The 16639-nt window shown below is 32.5% G+C and overlaps 3 protein-coding genes across 4 annotated transcripts; 1 reads left to right on the forward strand and 2 right to left on the reverse strand.

Moving 5' to 3' along the window:
• Positions 1 to 615: 615 nt before the first annotated feature.
• On the reverse strand, positions 616 to 2521 carry LOC108344942 (protein C2-DOMAIN ABA-RELATED 4). Its single transcript, XM_017583479.2, has 3 exons — positions 2292 to 2521; positions 1854 to 1949; positions 616 to 1102 (listed from the first exon to the last, which is right to left on the reverse strand). Exons 1-3 carry the CDS (start codon positions 2433 to 2435, stop codon positions 800 to 802), a joined length of 543 nt encoding a protein of 180 aa, XP_017438968.1. The 5' UTR covers positions 2436 to 2521; the 3' UTR covers positions 616 to 799.
• A 1535-nt stretch (positions 2522 to 4056) lies between these two features.
• Positions 4057 to 9934, reverse strand: LOC108343811 (uncharacterized). Its single transcript, XM_017582202.2, has 6 exons — positions 9560 to 9934; positions 8731 to 8865; positions 8558 to 8642; positions 7458 to 7552; positions 4647 to 4814; positions 4057 to 4552 (listed from the first exon to the last, which is right to left on the reverse strand). The coding sequence occupies exons 1-6, from the start codon at positions 9843 to 9845 to the stop codon at positions 4392 to 4394; spliced, it is 930 nt and encodes a 309-aa protein (XP_017437691.1). The 5' UTR covers positions 9846 to 9934; the 3' UTR covers positions 4057 to 4391.
• An 800-nt stretch (positions 9935 to 10734) lies between these two features.
• On the forward strand, positions 10735 to 15930 carry LOC108344828 (zinc finger protein VAR3, chloroplastic). 2 transcript variants are annotated; one of them, XM_017583337.2, is made up of 8 exons: positions 10735 to 11155; positions 11945 to 12062; positions 12411 to 12766; positions 13497 to 13613; positions 13974 to 14099; positions 15044 to 15136; positions 15294 to 15392; positions 15477 to 15930. In XM_017583337.2, the coding sequence occupies exons 1-8, from the start codon at positions 10812 to 10814 to the stop codon at positions 15592 to 15594; spliced, it is 1371 nt and encodes a 456-aa protein (XP_017438826.1). In that variant the 5' UTR covers positions 10735 to 10811; the 3' UTR covers positions 15595 to 15930. The 2 variants fall into 2 exon arrangements, with proteins under 2 accessions (XP_017438826.1, XP_017438828.1); XM_017583339.2 differs by lacking the exon at positions 13974 to 14099.
• Positions 15931 to 16639: the final 709 nt, after the last annotated feature.

Below are 16639 nucleotides of genomic sequence, written 5' to 3' on the forward strand. Positions count from 1 at the left end.
GATTTATGGAATGTAAGGTTCAAGTGCAGTGTAACATAAAAGTTTCACTCAATGAAAAAGCGTTTCTGCATCCTCTCTTACAAATAAATACTTTTTCCTCATGATATTGCTTTATACAGTGCATTATTTTATCTTTCTTCCAATTTACAAATAAAATACAACATGAAATAAATAATTAAAACCTGCATCAAAATGCATACAACTGTTCTTCAAAAGTTCACCTTCAAGGTAAAAGGTACCTCTAATTTCTACTTTAAACAACGGTTCCAAGTGAAACAAATAATTTTAACTTTAAACTTAACTCAAATCGATATATAAAATAAAATGTACACTAATTTATATATTATAAAGTAGTCTTATTTCCAATTGACATAAGACTTCAATCCAACTTCGATTGATAACAATTATAAATCAGTCTTATCTCTAACTTCGATTGATAACAATTATAGATCAGTCTTATCTCTAGTTGACACTATAGATCAGTCTTATCTCTAGTTGACACGTGACTTCCAACTATACCAACGATTATGCAATCAGATTATGCAGACATTAACTTTGTTAGCATCTTATGAATGCAGATTTCATGTAGGATATGGGACCAAATCAACGAATAGGTTACACAAGAAAAGTAAAAAGTTAAACTGTACTAAAGCATAAGAAAAACCGGATTATAAATACAAGTTCAGTTTGTTCCTCAAAAAGTCTTAGATAAACCTGACCTCAAGTTAAGTATTACAAGGCAAAAAAGGCAGTTTATATATGCATGAAGTTGTTAATACACAAACACCTCATAATAAGATCATGTACCCTTGGCTATACCCTTAGCACCAGGAAGATCAATCCACTGCAACTGAATTTCAACTTCACCACATTCCACATTCTGCAATCTAAGGATCATATCTTGCACAAACTTGCCATTGGCATAAGTGATGCAGCTCTCATCAGCCAGGAAGTTCTCCCTGCTTGGTTGTATTCTTTTTATCACAGTTCCATTTGGAATGCCACTTAAGTTGCTCTTCAACGCTTCTATAAAGGGAAAGATGTCAAATTCTGCATCTCCCATTCTGTCATCTTTGCTGAAGGTGTCATGATCATACACAGTCTGAAATCAGATACAACCATCAACTAATGAGTGGTCTAATTCATTTGTCAGACATTAGAACATTTCAAAACAAATTACCACAGGGTTAGAGGACAATGATGATCACATCTAGGGTATTCTACAATGAATTTACTTCTAGGGTGTCAGTGAATATCTTACAATAGGCTTCAAAATCAAATGTATTTTTCAAATGCTTTTACAAACTCAATTTACAAAAATTAAAGTTATTCAAAGTTAATTTTGAAAACTTTAATCCAAAAATAGAAAACTCAGGTTTGAATGAACTTTATTTGCAAAACCCCTTCCTTTACTTCCATTTCAAATTGAGTTTCAAGGAAGAACTCAGTTTACAATAGCATTGAACTCAATACCAAACAACAGGTTTTTTCAGTTTACTTTTTGAACATATGTGGAGGACTCCCAACTGAAACCAAACATAGCCTAAGTTTCAGACAAACTTGCCCTGAAATGGAAGTTCAAAGCATCACTTCAAACACACTCTTAGCCAAAACCTAAAATGAAGTTTGAAAACACTTTGAAAAAATTTCTTAGGACAATAATTACATCAGAATAGAGGAACTCATGAAGTTGCATATAGAATTCGTGAAAATAACTTGTTTTTACCCCCAATGAAGAGGCAAGAAAAACATGATTAACATCTAATATTAACAAGAAAAATCTGCATCACCATCTTTCAACTGAACCGAATTTTACAAACTAGAAAAAAGAATGAACAAATTCAGCCACTCACCAGTTTAACTTGGTGATTCGGATCTATAATAGAAAGTGTAAGGTCTTCATTCCACTCCGGATTCACATCCTTTTTAATGACACGAGTCTTTAGTTTCTGCAAACCAAAAAAAGGTGTCTTCATTTAAACAAGATCAACCACAACACAGATATTGTAAATAAATTGCTTCAATTTCAAACACTAGCATTAACAACTAATGACGACAACAACACATACACATACACCCCTATGTTATGATCATCATACAAGTCAAACATCAATTAAAAACATGACACAAATTTAGAACCTCTAACCCATTTAAAACATAGAAATAAAAACTAGATATCAAGAAAGATTAAGAAAAACGGAGAGAAATATCCAAAATTAACAACAAAGGGTACCGAAAATAGCTAAAAAGATTGAATTTTTAAGATGAAAATAGAAAAGTGAAGAGAAGACCTGATTGAACATCTTGATGACAACATAAGGGTCGCTACTTCGGACATCACGAACGGCAAGGTTGATACCACGCTTCACGCGAACCCTCAAAAGACCAAGCAGATTTTCCATCAGAGTCTTTGGTATTGAATCCAATTCCTCCATTTCTTTTATTATTTACAATTTATAGTGATAAGAATATGACAGTTTCTTCTGGAAAATAACAAAAAACTCCAAATTGATGAATAAGTGAGTTGTTTATTGTAAAACTAACGAAGAGGTTATTTTGTTGGTAATTGAAAAAATGAAATGAGAAAGGAAACGTAGAAGTGGGACCCACCAGAAATGGGATGTTGGTTTTTGAAGGAGAGAGAAAAAGCTTAGAAAGAGGAGAAGGAGAAGATATATCTTTGAATTGTTTGTGTTGTCTTTTTGTGTGGGAATGAGAGGTGACATGTGCTTTGCTTTGGTTTTTATTTGACTTTTGAACAGTTGAATCTGATGGATATGACATCACTCCAATCAAATGTTTGTGTGTTGCATTCAACATTTATAATATTTTCTTTTGTTAATTTCATTTTTAAATGTGATTAGGATTTTATAATAAAGGATTAAATGTGTATTATGTAAATTTTCAAATGTGTTAAATATTTTTTTTGAAAAAGAAAATTGGTTTATGTTTGCTTCTTTGAAATTTAATTATCTTTAAATATATTACTACTAATGAAAGTAAGCAAAAATTTGATGTGTAGGACAATTTTGATCGATAAAAATAATTTTGATTAATATGAAGTTATATGTTAAATGCAATAGTAATTTATGCACAATTTCGGTTGTCGTTAATGTTAAAAATCCATAATGTATTTACATTTTAGGGGATGAAAATGATAAGAAAAATTATTTAGGAATGTATTTAACATTTTTCAATTTGCAAAAATGTAAAATATAATTTACCATATAATGTATAAAGTTTTTTAATACACAGCTTATATATACTTAAATTCTTCCTAAATAGATAGATTTAAGCTGGCAAATTATGTCTGATTTATGAAAAGTAATTTACATTATGTTACAATGTAAGTTTTTATTATCAAAATTTCTTTCTAAATTCAGTAAAATTTAACTTAAAATAAATACTAAAGCAATAAATTGAAAGAGAGAAATAATTTTAAACAGCTGTACAAATAAAATCGAAAGGAGGGACTTTGAAGAAGAATTTAGAGGTAATTGCAAAATCAAAATAAATTTGAAATTAAAATTTCAATATTCTAAAAAAAATGAAGCTGTTTATGGAAAACTCATACCATGTGTTTGATACTTTTATTTAAAAGGTTATATACTCTATTTTATGGAAGTAATTAAAATACTCACTACAAATTGTAAAATACTGAAATTCTATGAAGTATTTCTTTAAAATTATAAAAAAATTGAAATGTCACTTTTAAGAGTAAGATGTTTAGATTATGTCACCTCTCCTTTAAGACAAACTAAACCATTTGAACAATCACTGCTTTTTTTAAGAACTAAAAATGCAACATAATATAATATAATCTTGCAATCACGCTAAGAAAACTCTCACAGAAGAAGGGTTCAATGCGTTGATAATTACTGTAATATTTTTGTCAAGAAAAGGCTAACTTCAAAAATTACCTTTCTCTAAAATCAACAATACTACATCTCTTTAAAATCTAGGCCTCTATTTAGAGAACTCAGTCTTAATTTACATCGTTTCAGTTTTTCTCAATACATTAAATGATTAGTCGGTGTGATCCAATCAAACTCCATATTCAACTCATCTAAATTAATCAAATTAATCAAAACCAAAGTTTTAAATATCACAGGCATAGCAGATGTTGCCTTATTTCTTTCATACAGCTGTAAGATTTCTTTAATCTTTACAATAACAGCAGCCTATAACCGGAAGAATAATTTTTCTAAAGAATCAATATCAGCAAAAACCTTGCCTATATAACACTAATACCACAAAGTAAGTAGTATTGTTCTAAAGAGCCATATATGTTCTCTCTGAGAAACCCAAATGTTTTTCCCTTCCAACCAATGGAGGCAAAAGCCAAGAGCGTAGTAATAGAAGACAAAAAAATGCCAATAAAAGAACTCAATTTAGGGTTTAATCTTGGAAGGTTCTCCAACAGCACTCTCCATTCTTGCATACCACTCACCAATACGAGTGTGCTCCACCATATCCTTGCCAGACGTCAAATAGCGTATGGGTTTTAAAACCCCAAAGACCGCCAGGTCGGCTAAGTTAGGTTTAGACCCTCCTGAAAAGACAGAAAAGTAATCATGCATCATACAGTTAATGGATGTTTTAGCATTGATATTATAATCTCCTTAACACTATTGAAGAGTACATACCAAGGAAATCTCGGCCATTTAGAGCTTTTACCCATGTTTCTGCTGCCTCATAAAGTGCAGCACGTTCATCAGTTATGTTGTATTTCTTCTTCAGATTCTTAGACACAAAATACATAGCTGCAGCTCCAGCAAACTTCACCGAAAGTTTTTCTATGTAGCTGAAATTGCCTAAAACCATCAATATAAACAAAATATCACAACACATTAATTTTTAGGTTTAATAGATCAGGGATAACGAAAGAAGTTTAAATAAAGTAAATTAAGCGTTTGTAAACATGATATGAGTGGGCTGAAAGTAGATAAAGAACGGTACGCAAGGAGAGAGTGTTTTGAAGAAAAATTAAGTCCTTGTATGTGTTCTTTGCATTTACATTAGGGAAAAGAAAGAGATAAAAGAAAATCATCAAAAGAGTTAATTTTGCCCACCAAAAGAAAATGGACTACTAGTATAGATTAAGTAAAGACACAACAGACTAGGAAAATGTGTTTTAAAAAAATGATGATTCTTGATGTGTGAACTGTTGTACAAGTCAAAATGGGAGAAAGCTGATGTGTTAGTGTGCGGACACGCATGCATACACATTTATGTATCACAGCATTACATTAGTGACAAAGTAAACCTTGAAAGTTTACTTTAGTGACAATGCATATACATTTTTGTACAAGTCAAGAGTGAAGCCCAGGTGATATCCTCTTAAGTATCTTCTACAACAAATCAAAAGATGGTGTCCCACTACAAAAGAGCGTCATCCCGTGATAAATATTTAAATTCCTCATCTCAGTTTCTTTCCTAACGAGTCTACTTTACAAATAAAGTTCCAGCACTTTTGGCTTTGGGCAAATACAATTCTTACAATTTGTTATTTAATCAAAAGTGTCATCCTCAGCTAAATATTTAGATTCCTAATATCATTTTGTTGCACGACAAGTCTACTTTACACATAAACTTCCAGCTTTTGGTTTTGTTCATTATCTTTCTCTAGGAAAGCCAAGGTCATTGTTAGTGCAATCAAATATATATTATAGAAAGAAATCTAATTCAACTTTAAAAAATCGCCTTGTAAAACAAGTTTTACACTCACTTATATACTATAATCTGGAAAAAACGTGAGATCTCCAACACTATCTACATAGGATATCCAATGCACAAAAAGACTATAGGTGTTACCTTCCTTCATTAAATTGTCTTCTTTTTTTCAGAACATATCTTCCTTGATGATTCTACATACTTCACCCCTACAAGAAGACAGTGTTTGTCCTTCTCTTCCTCTACCTATCAACCTCAGCCGTTGCTCTTCCTTGGATAACTTATCATTGTCGTCCATATAAAGTTTCAGCATCACAACCAGGCCCCAAGACCAATGTTTCGGCACCTACTCCAGCTTTTTCACCTTCTCTGTACCAGCTTTCCAAACTTCCCAATTGCAATTTGCAAAATTATTCATTCCATACATTATCACCATCCTCTTTATAACTGTCCAAGTTACATCACCTTTCCGCTGTTCAATATGTTTTCATCTTTTCCTTATCCTTTGTCTCTGTTCCTAAAGTTGTCTAGGAAGCTCTTTTGCTTTTAGGATGAGTCAACCAGCGATTAAGTAAATGTAAGCTCTGGATTAAACCATACTGAAGAGGTGGCTCTTTACCTCTAGACAAAAATACTCTGGGCTGCCATTGGTTCTTCAATATAAAAGTACGACCCAATTCTATGCTCAACCTTGAAATCACCACAACACTAAACTTGAGAGAATGCTAGTGCAGCTTTCTCCTTCACGAAGTTTATTTTGTCACCTGTGCCAGAGACCTGAACCAATGACCTGTGGGCAACCTGAACTCCAGCAACTTTTCAGATGATCCATTAATACAGTTTTTTTTTTCATTTTTCTTTTTTTTCCTCCTGTTTCTTTTTTATTCTTCTTCATTCCATTTCTGCTTTGTTTTTGCGCCCTCCTTTCAGATATTCATCACATTTTGTTCCTTTTTATAGTTCTCCATTTCAGTTCTCTCCTTTTCTCTTTTTGCAAATGTTCATTTTCTATTTGGTTCTATTTTTACATTTTCTAATATTTTTTTCTCTCCTTTCCTCTTTTATTACAAATGCTCCTTCTCAATTTGGTGCTTTTCATTTTACTGTTATCAGTTTTTTTACTCTATTTCTTCATTTTACAAAAGTTCTTTTCCTTTTTGGTTATGTATTTTGTTAAAGTTCTCTGGGTTTAATTTCTCCTTTTTACAAAATATATATTTCTAATTATTGCTGTTTATTACAGTGCAAATTGAAAGTATTGTTTTTAGAATCTTCTTCAACTAAGAAAAAAGGTTCTAGTTGAAGAATCTGGAGAAGACAGTTGTGAGGAGGAAAAATTAGAAGGATTGTTAAATGTTAATTTGGAAATGTCAAGAGTATATTGGGTTAGAAGAGGGGGATGAGGATAATGATTATGTGTCATTTTGTCTTTTGATATTGCCTTTATGTTATGTGATGATAATCATTGCCCACCATGGCTTCCATCATGAGACTCCATGCCATCTGCCATATTTATACGGCAGATTTTTTGCTCACATTCATTAGCCGTTATCTGCTATTTATAACCTTGTAATACAGAATCGTTCAAGTGTCTTCACCTAATAGTTTATGCTTAGTTGTTTCATCAATACAGATTTTGTTCAAAATCCATGCTTATATGAAAAGGGCAATCCATACAACAGAAAACTTAGTGGAAAGACGCATAAACCATAGCACATGCTAGAATAAGTGTAAAAAACTAATAAGAGATTATATTTGTTAATCAAAGGCCAGGATCAACTTACCGTTGCTAGTAATATACTCAAAGGATTCAAGTGCTTCAGTGGTATTTCGATAAATATTTGGTGACAGAACATGCACTAAATGGTTATCAACCCACCTATTTCAGAAGAGAAAGTCAAATTAGCCTCTTTTAGATATACATTCTAAAGCTAAAATCGATTCAATTACTTCACCCTAATTTATTTTTTTACTTTTCTCAAACATGGAAATATTACTGACAGCAACTCAAGTTGTCATATTGGATCTTGCAATCCAACCCAATTGTAAAAGTATTTGGGTGTACAAATTTAAGAACAAACAATGGATGCCAAACTGAGCATTTTACTAAAAATCAGTGCACCCAAAACACAAGTTGGCTGGTACTGATATATACACACTCTACACCTACTTTTCTTACTCAAATGAATGGTATTTACAGCAATTAGGGGTAGAGCTAGAGTAAAAAGAATAAGAGTAGCCAACAAAAAGCATTTATTGGGGGTGTTGCCAGATCAAACCGTAGTAGCACTTATTGTTGGAAAGACTAAACCAACGTTAGAAATCAAGAGAATCAAAACTAATCAATTGGAAAATTGGTTGATTAAAATCTAACCCCGTATAGATACATAAGATTCCTAACACAAATGTGCAATAAAAGAGGGCTGAAATCAAATCTTGCACATAAAGAAAGCCAAAAAGTTAACTATATCACAAACAAAGGGAGGACCAACTTAAATTATACTGTTTTTTACATAAGGATAAATGATCAAGTATTGCTAGAAGAATAGCACAATGCATTTATATGTGGAAGCTTCATGTAAAAAGATAAGTCAAATGTTTTAAAGTCATCAGTAAATATATTTTCTTTAAACCTAAAAGGTAAAACCAAAAGGCAGAGAAACTGAGGCAGAAAGAAAGGTTTGTCTTTCGGTCACACCACCAATCTCTCTTTTTAAATTGGTTCAAAAATGAAAGAGTGAAACTGAAATCGCTTCTTATAAATGGAAAAAATGAAATTCAATCATACTATCAAAGGAATTTTTCTGCCACTTCACCCTCTTACGTTTATTAGACATGTGCTTGATTACAAAATAAAACAAAGCCAAAAGAAAGAAAACCCTACCGTCGCCATTTTGTCTCTTCATCCTCAGAAGTTGACTCTGGAATTTTCTTCGACAGAATCTTAAGTCCCAGCTTATCAATTATAGCTGCAAAACAAAACAAAATTACAGTGGTTCAATAGGCACAAGTCCATGATAAACTTTACAAACGAATTTCAAGGAAAAATGTAGAAACCTGATGAATCATTTAGCTGCTCGCCATCGACCATCAATATTGGCACTTTCTGATATTCAGACCATTTGATTTCTTTTTTGCTAAGAGGGTTGACTTCCACAACTTTGTAAGGTATATCATAGTAGTCCAAAAATGCTGGTAAAGCAATTAAAAATATCAGTAACAGAAACCAGGAAACTTAAACTGCCAAATCGGGATGCAAGCTACAGAAAATAAATAAAATTAAATGTATAGAAAAATAAACGAACAGCATCCTAGCCCATGCACTCCACTATATGCAAGAGATAAATCAATAGGGTGAATACAGCCTCATTTAAAAAGAGTGATCTGACTGTCAATGTGTCATTTTTCCACCCCCTTTCTATTTCTATGTCTCCAAGCTTATATTCAAAATTCTGACACAACTCTAGAGGAATCCATGAAATCCGAGGAACAAACTCCTACCACTCAACCCACATCCTTCCACGTGTTTGGGATGTCTTCGCCAAAACTATTAGTTTCTAAAATCGCGTCTTGTACGCTGAAACATGGAAACAAACAATCTAGAAGTAGCCTTTGGACATGTAATTTAACATAAACGACCTATTAACCAACTATCAAACTACATTGAATTCCATAAATCCAACCATTAGATTGAGACTTTTCCATTAAGGTTTTCGAAATTCTTCCTCAATGAATTTCCTCTCTCGACCTATATCACACTTACCAAAAATACAACTTCAGTTACAGCATGACAAATCCATGAATATTTAATTCATCTAAAATTCTTAGAAGTGACGATCAACCTAACATGATACGATTCAACGGTTAGATGGCGGTTAGGTTTAACCTTTGACTTTGTTGCAGAAAGGGCAAGCCTCGAACTGGTAAAGAACGACCTCGCGTGGAAGGGCCTCGGGCGGCGGAGGCTCCTTAGCGAGGACTTCCTGGGAGAAGAGGGCGCCGGCGAATCCGAGAGACGCGGCGGCAAAGGGAGCGAGGAGGTAGGAGAAGCGGCGACGGTGGGAGTGGTCGGCGGCGGTGGGGCTGCCGTGGAGAAGGCGGCTTTGGACGACGTAGGAGGTGGCGCGTCGGGCGGCGAGCGTTCTGAACAGAATGGAGGGTACCCTTCTCATAGCGTCGCGTCGGAGATTTGAATCAGATCTCTGACTCTCACTGTCCTACGATGGCTTCGGTCGTTCAGTTGAAAGGGTTTATGTGGGTTTCGTGGATCCACGCACACAGGGTTTTAGCTTTTGGACCACGTGCTATCCACGTGATCAAAAAAGTTAATTCACACAATTTCTTACTAATTACAACTGTTAATTTTTAGGTTTAACTACTTTATATTTATTTTATTTTATCATTCTTAAGCAATATGTTTTTTTAAACTCAAGTACCTCTTCATATTACAAAAGTCATTTAAATTTTATAATTTAATAATATTTTTCTATTTTTATAACTATTATAACAATAATAATTTTGTTACGATAATAATAATAACAATAATCACAAATCACGGTCATTATATTTACTAAACAGAAGAAGTCATAATAATAATACATATTTATTTAGTTTATGAATATTTATAATTTTCAAAATACATTATGAAAAGTGTATCTATAATTATTTATTTAATTAAGAAGTAATATATTGGGTTATTGTGAAATATTTAAAATTAATATAATATAATAGAAAACAATTATGATTTGGAAAAAATTTAAATATCATTTATGCATTGATAATTGCTTGAAATTTCTCAAAATTTTCTCATTTTCATAAATATCTTTTTTAACATTATCAAATTAGAAGGGATATTTACAATGAGAAATGTGTCTTTTTACGCTTACTTTACAATCCAGTCATATTCAGAAATTTTTTTTTTCTTATTAATCGATTTGATTTTCATTTATAATGTTTGGTATAATAAGTTTATATTTGGTAGTTTTTTTTTGTTATAAAAATTGTAAGAATATTTAAAAACCAATTAAATAATATAACCAATATATTATTTATCATCCCTAACTCAAAACCCTGCGACTGTGTTCCATCCATTGAGATAAACCTCAGTTCTGAAAGAAAGGAGAAAGCAAAACATAACAATGTCAGCTTCTAAGTCTGCACTGTATGGAATCGGAACCGCAATTTTCCGTACCCATCGAACCGCACCTGTAACTGTTAATTCTTCCTTTATCTTCTTCAAACCTATTCCCTTCACGCCACCGCAATTCCTCCGCCGCAGTTCCTCCTCTTCCGCCGCCGCCGAAACACTGCCCTCCGTCGACCACCCCTGGTCGGAATGGGTCTCCTTCGTGGACCGCTTGAACGCCAAAGGCTACCTCTCCAAGCCCTCCTCTTCCGACAACACTGTAAGCCTTTACACCGACATGAACTCTCTCAAGGACGCTTGTCTCAGCTTCGGGCGCGACCGTTACGACCTGATAAAGTCTGTTTTCGTCTCCTCGTCCTTTTTTAAATTTCGATACGAGAAAATTGAACTTGTTTGGGATTGGTTTGGGTGGAATTCTCTTTAAACACTTTTACAATGTGAAAATGAGAAAAAATTATTTATGTTGCTCCATGAGCTAAAATTTGCTAGCTAGCGTGTAAGCTAATATGTAGAAACGTTTTATTGTCTTTACGTTTGTCTCCTGAAAGTATTTATGAAAAGTTTAGTCCAATCAAGCCCTTAGTTTTTCCTTTTTACTGTGGTTTGTTTGGTGATAAATGGGGGAAATATGAAGCTGATGTTATTTTTGGTGTTGTTTTGGGGTTCGTATCTTTAGAGAAGAAAAATAAGAAAAAAAATGAAACAAAGATCAGTTTATGCATGATGCCAATTTTCTAAATTTGTATTTTTAAGCTAGTTTTAATCTAGGAAGATGTTCATTTCATTTGTTCTTCTTATTTTTTCTCTGCTGGAGGTTTTCATGGTGAAGTATGTCTAAATATTCCCTACTCAAATTCACTATGAAAGAGTTCATGATAAGAATGGTATATGTATATATGAAGTAATTATATTATAAGGAGGGCTACCTATTCTCTCTTACTGATTAAAAACATTGTTTTATTTTGTTAACATTAACTGAAAACTTTGAAATCAGAATATTTTGTTACATAAAGACATGAGATACACAATTTTGTAATTTTCAATAAAATTCAAATGATGAGAGTTTTTTTATAACGGTATATAATTGTTTTTACCATTTCTCTTGTTTATTGTTATGTTGTGCAGGTTGCTGCCGATGAGCGAAATCCAAGCAGTTGTTGAGGGAGGGTGCCCTAATCTTCTCCGTAAAGCTGTTAATTCAGCTAAGAGGCTGAGAGCACACCTGCAGTTAGATGAAGGGGACGTATGTGTGTTAGTGCATTTTCTTTAATTTTTCGGAAGATATTTATGGTCCCAATTTATAGGTTGCATCTTTTGCTAGTACTTTATTATTGTGTGAATGAAAATCTCATGCCGGTCTAATAAATAGAAGTGCGGATTTTACTCACTAATGAAATGCGAGTGTTGGAGAGTGTATTCTTAGTATTTATTCTAGTTAACGCAGCATGATGTTAAATGTTGTCACCAGCTAGTATTGGGTAATGTATGAGATCAGATTTTATTTTCCTTTTAAACATTTTTTTTTCTACATGATTTCGAGTTGGCGTTTTGATTCCCTACTGTCTGACAATGTAAGTTTGCTTCCATCCAGGTCTGTGGTGCTTGCAACCTACGAAGCTCCTGTGATAGAGCTTATGTGATTCTAAAGAATTTTGAAACTGATGCTCGAACTGTGGATATAGTTCGAATACTTTTGTTCTATGCACTAGATCCACTTGTCCTTTCTGGAGGAGACAAACCATCTGGCCGAGAAGTTATTGAATCATCCGCCAGAAAACTTCTCTCTCAGCTGATTGAGTTGAGTGAGTCCCCTACTCCTGCTCCTGCAGTTGCTCGTTCAAAGCCTACAGCACGGGATCCTGTGGGAGAAGGCCAGTCTCAAAGTGTTAAAAGTAATCAATTGCCTAAAGATGTTGAGATGAAGAAAGGTGACTGGATATGTCCAAAGTGAGTTATTTTCTCTCATGGAATCATATTCTTTATGTCCAGTAACTTTTGCATCTGAATCCGTGAACTTTCAGTTTTTGCGTTTTCACATAAAATTAGGAAGGAATTGCTAGCAGAAGTAAATTTTCTCCATCCGCTAGGCACTTTACCTCAGAAATCAAGCAAGTGATCCTATCTTCTATATTTTCCCCTCATCTTTTGCTAGGATAATAGATACTAGATATGATATATACAAAGCTTTATCTTAAAAATGCAGTGAAAATTCTACTTTGATCTGGCATGATAAATTTTTTTGTTTTTATTGTTTTTATTTTTGAACTTGAGATGAGTGGATTTGTGTTACAACATATCCCTTTTGTCCGTCATACTAGGTTTTTCCCCCAGTGTGATAGTTTTTAGTGATAATACTTATTTAGAAGAACTGTTGACTGACCTGTGGGATGAGTGTATTTGTTTTATATCCCTTTTGTGAATGATCCAAGTTTATTTTCTGAGTGATAGTTTTCAGTGATGGTAGTCAATCTGAAGTATTTTTGGCTGCTGGATGATTGGATTCATTTTATATCCCCTTTTCCCAGTAATGTACTTCCTTCTTCCTCGTCATGAATATGGATGATTTAGCTTTCGACATATATCTCTTATAGTGGAAATGCTACATGTTTGAATCTTAAATTAGATCTCTGCTATTTGATAATTCACTGTCAAGAGTTTTACCCAAAATTTCTTGCAGATGCAGTTTTATGAACTTCTCCAGAAATATCCAATGCCTGAATTGTAAGGATGATAAGCCTAAGGATATTAACCCGCCCATTGTTCAAATGAAGCAAGGAGATTGGACCTGTCCTGAGTAAGTCCTCTAGTTGCTTACTAGCTTTTCTCACAAGCCTTAGTCAATTTCTGTGTTTGTCAGCCTCCTGTTCAAAGAGAATGTGATAACATCAGTTAATTAAAAACAATCTAACTAAATGAAGTGCCTCTGAACCTCTGCTAATTAATTTTTGTCTTACAAGTTTTCTTTGTCGTTCTGTTCATGTGCATTTATGCATGTCAAACTGACCAGTATCTTAAATGACTTGTATTGTAAGATTTTAATTTTATTTTTCCGATATTTTGTATTCGGACTGTGCTGCCTTCAAATACATGTGTTAAATTACCCCTTATTAGTATCTTCTGGTGTGCTGATGGTTGCTCTTTGGTTCCATTACAGATGCAATTTTTTAAATTTTGCCAGAAACCCACGTTGTCTAAAATGCAAAACAGAGGGGCCAATAAAAGAAGCCAATACTATTACTGATGAAGTTAAAATGAAAAAAGGAGATTGGACTTGCCCACAGTGAGTTCCCTGTTTCACTGACTAGGAAAACCCCATTGATCGAATTTATAGTTTTTGTTTGTTATGATAGAAGATGAATCAATTTCATGTCAATAATTTTAATTTTGACAACTGTCCGTAAATTTAAACAATGATAACTTTCAGACATCAATATGATAATCATTTTATTAATCTCTATATTTTGTCACCATTCTTTCCTTTATTATCTTTCATTTTTCATTCCTCATTCTCATTAAATATTTATTTTTGTAAAGATCCTTTTATTTTGTTAGATATCTCTTACTATTAGATATTTTAGATAACTTATATTTATCTTTTATCTTCAATTACTTATGTTAATTTGTTATCATTCTTTAATTTGTATTTTGGTCTTAGTCTATATTTCCTTTCTAATAAATAAAGTACCCAAAGTTTATTTTCTACATAAGGGAGATTAATCCCATATATAATTTTTCACTATATTCAATATGGTATTTAGAGTCTAAGATTATCTACTACAAACGTTGCTGCTGCCATCTGCCGCAGCCACTGCCGTCACAGTTGGAGCTTCAGTTTTGGTCATTAGGAAATAGTGTATTTTAGTGACCATACATATATTTATTTGAATTTTAATTGATTAACTGACATCCTTAAGAATTATCTGATTTTCTTTATTTTTATTGTAATTGATTAACTTTAGTCACTCATCTACATTATGAAATGTAAACACCTTACCGTAATGTTGTTGATAGTAGATAGGTTCTTCAAAACTCTTTTCCATTTCAAGCTAAATCTGTGAATCACAATAAAATTTTCAGCTAATAGTAGTTACAATTTCAACATGAGCAAGAGCACAATTTGTATTACATTATGATTATTGATATCCAAGTTTAGCAGTAGAAGACTAAAATTAAGGACTTTTTGAAATTTAATATACAGTTGCATGAACGTTTTTGTACATGCAGATGTGGGTTCATGAATTATGCTAGGAACACGAAATGTTTGCATTGTCCCGAGACAAGGCCTAGGAAACATCCTGGGGATTGGAATTGTACCAAGTAAGTCATCCTTCTCTTCCATTATGAAAACACCTTGTTTCCCGTCTTACCTAAGTGTATATGTGATTCCTTCCATTATGCAAGGAGTATATAATCGATATGTTGGCACATGTGGTGAACAGTTCATTCTATTTCATGGATGTTCCTATGTATGTAGGTGTGGGGTCATGAATTTTGCTAGTAGAATGAAGTGTTTGCATTGTCAAGAGCCAAACCCTAGTTCCAAGAAATATCCTGGGGATTGGGGTTGTCCCAAGTAAGCTCGTTGTCTTACTTCTCTCCCCACCTTATCTTCTTGCACATTTAAAGTTTGTCATTTATGGTGTTATTGTGTCTCTAGGTGTGATTTCTACAATTATGCAAAAAATTTGGCTTGCCTGAAGTGCAACACTGAACGCCCCAAAGAGCAACCAACTATGGACTATTATGCGGATCATGAATGGAGACGATCAAAGTGATAAGGAAAAATAAAAGCCATCAGGATTTTTCAGATTGAGAGGGAGGTCACAATTTTGATCTTAACTGTACTGCAAGATATATGTTGTTATAGAAGCACTCACCCTCTGCCCATTTTTCTTTCTCAATCTCCTAATTAATGTGTGCTTCTTCACTTTTTAAAACGTCATAAACAAGCATTAGCATACTCTAAAGTTATATTTTGTTGAAAATGAATGTTTTTACGTAGTCATTTGTAGATCTCAATGCAAATTTACATATATTCAAACCTGACCCTGATTGTAGCATTATTTTGTTTCAGATGGAATCTATCTCAAAGGAATTCCCATCGAGATAAATGTTTGCAAACACATTCAGAATAATTTTAATAAACATGACAATGCTTTTACCCATTCTAATGTTAGAAGTAAACTTGTAAATTTGACCACTTGGTTTGGTCTTCATTCACATAGACTAGGATAAGAAGAAACTTCTAGAATAAAAAAGTTCTCATTAAAAAAGTCCAAAAAACCTAAATTTTTACAAAAATTGTCTGTGGGTTAACATTAGGTCATGAGTTTTTTCTTCTAGAAAAAATATTTATTTTGAATATAAAAAAAAGTGTAATTAACTTATAATATTGTCACAAATAATTATTTTTAATTTTTAAGAAAATTATATTGAAACATTTTAATCAAACATTTTGTAAAAAGTTTCAATCAGGAAATTTGATTGTTTGTTTATATAAAAAAAATTATAGAAAAACATTGAAATATATAATTTATTAAATATATTTAATTTTCTTTTACTGCGAAATATATTTTTAAAGTATATAAAATAATAATTTAAATCAAAATCAAAATTGAAGAAGACATTTCAATTTAAAAGTTTAAAATAATTAATTTTTGAATATATTATTTATAAATTTTTTATATTATAAGCTTTTATTTTTTTTTTAATATATGATTTAAAATTATATTTAAATTTTATTAATTATTTATTTTTTAATAATCAATACATAATTAATATACATTTATTAGTTATAAAAAAATTAGTGCGAAAATTTTA

The sequence above is a fragment of the Vigna angularis genome, chromosome 8 (assembly GCF_016808095.1).
Source record: "Vigna angularis cultivar LongXiaoDou No.4 chromosome 8, ASM1680809v1, whole genome shotgun sequence".
NCBI classification, from domain to species: domain Eukaryota; kingdom Viridiplantae; phylum Streptophyta; class Magnoliopsida; order Fabales; family Fabaceae; genus Vigna; species Vigna angularis.

What these genes read in the sequence shown, in the direction of transcription:
- LOC108344828 (XM_017583337.2), top strand. Translation starts at nt 10,812, where the DNA reads ATGTCAGCTTCTAAGTCTGCACTGTATGGAATCGGAACCGCAATTTTC. An exon ending in GGAGATTGGACCTGTCCTGA is followed by an intron (nt 13,614 to 13,973) that starts GTAAGTCCTCTA and finishes GTTCCATTACAG; the next exon opens with ATGCAATTTTTTAAATTTTG. An exon ending in GGGGATTGGGGTTGTCCCAA is followed by an intron (nt 15,393 to 15,476) that starts GTAAGCTCGTTG and finishes TTGTGTCTCTAG; the next exon opens with GTGTGATTTCTACAATTATG.
- LOC108344942 (XM_017583479.2), bottom strand. Translation starts at nt 2,435, where the DNA reads ATGGAGGAATTGGATTCAATACCAAAGACTCTGATGGAAAATCTGCTT. An exon ending in TCATCAAGATGTTCAATCAG is followed by an intron (nt 1,950 to 2,291) that starts GTCTTCTCTTCA and finishes TTTGGTTTGCAG; the next exon opens with AAACTAAAGACTCGTGTCAT. An exon ending in CGAATCACCAAGTTAAACTG is followed by an intron (nt 1,103 to 1,853) that starts GTGAGTGGCTGA and finishes ATCTGATTTCAG; the next exon opens with ACTGTGTATGATCATGACAC.
- LOC108343811 (XM_017582202.2), bottom strand. Translation starts at nt 9,845, where the DNA reads ATGAGAAGGGTACCCTCCATTCTGTTCAGAACGCTCGCCGCCCGACGC. An exon ending in TGAGTATATTACTAGCAACG is followed by an intron (nt 4,815 to 7,457) that starts GTAAGTTGATCC and finishes TGATGGTTTTAG; the next exon opens with GCAATTTCAGCTACATAGAA. An exon ending in AAATGGCCGAGATTTCCTTG is followed by an intron (nt 4,553 to 4,646) that starts GTATGTACTCTT and finishes CTGTCTTTTCAG; the next exon opens with GAGGGTCTAAACCTAACTTA.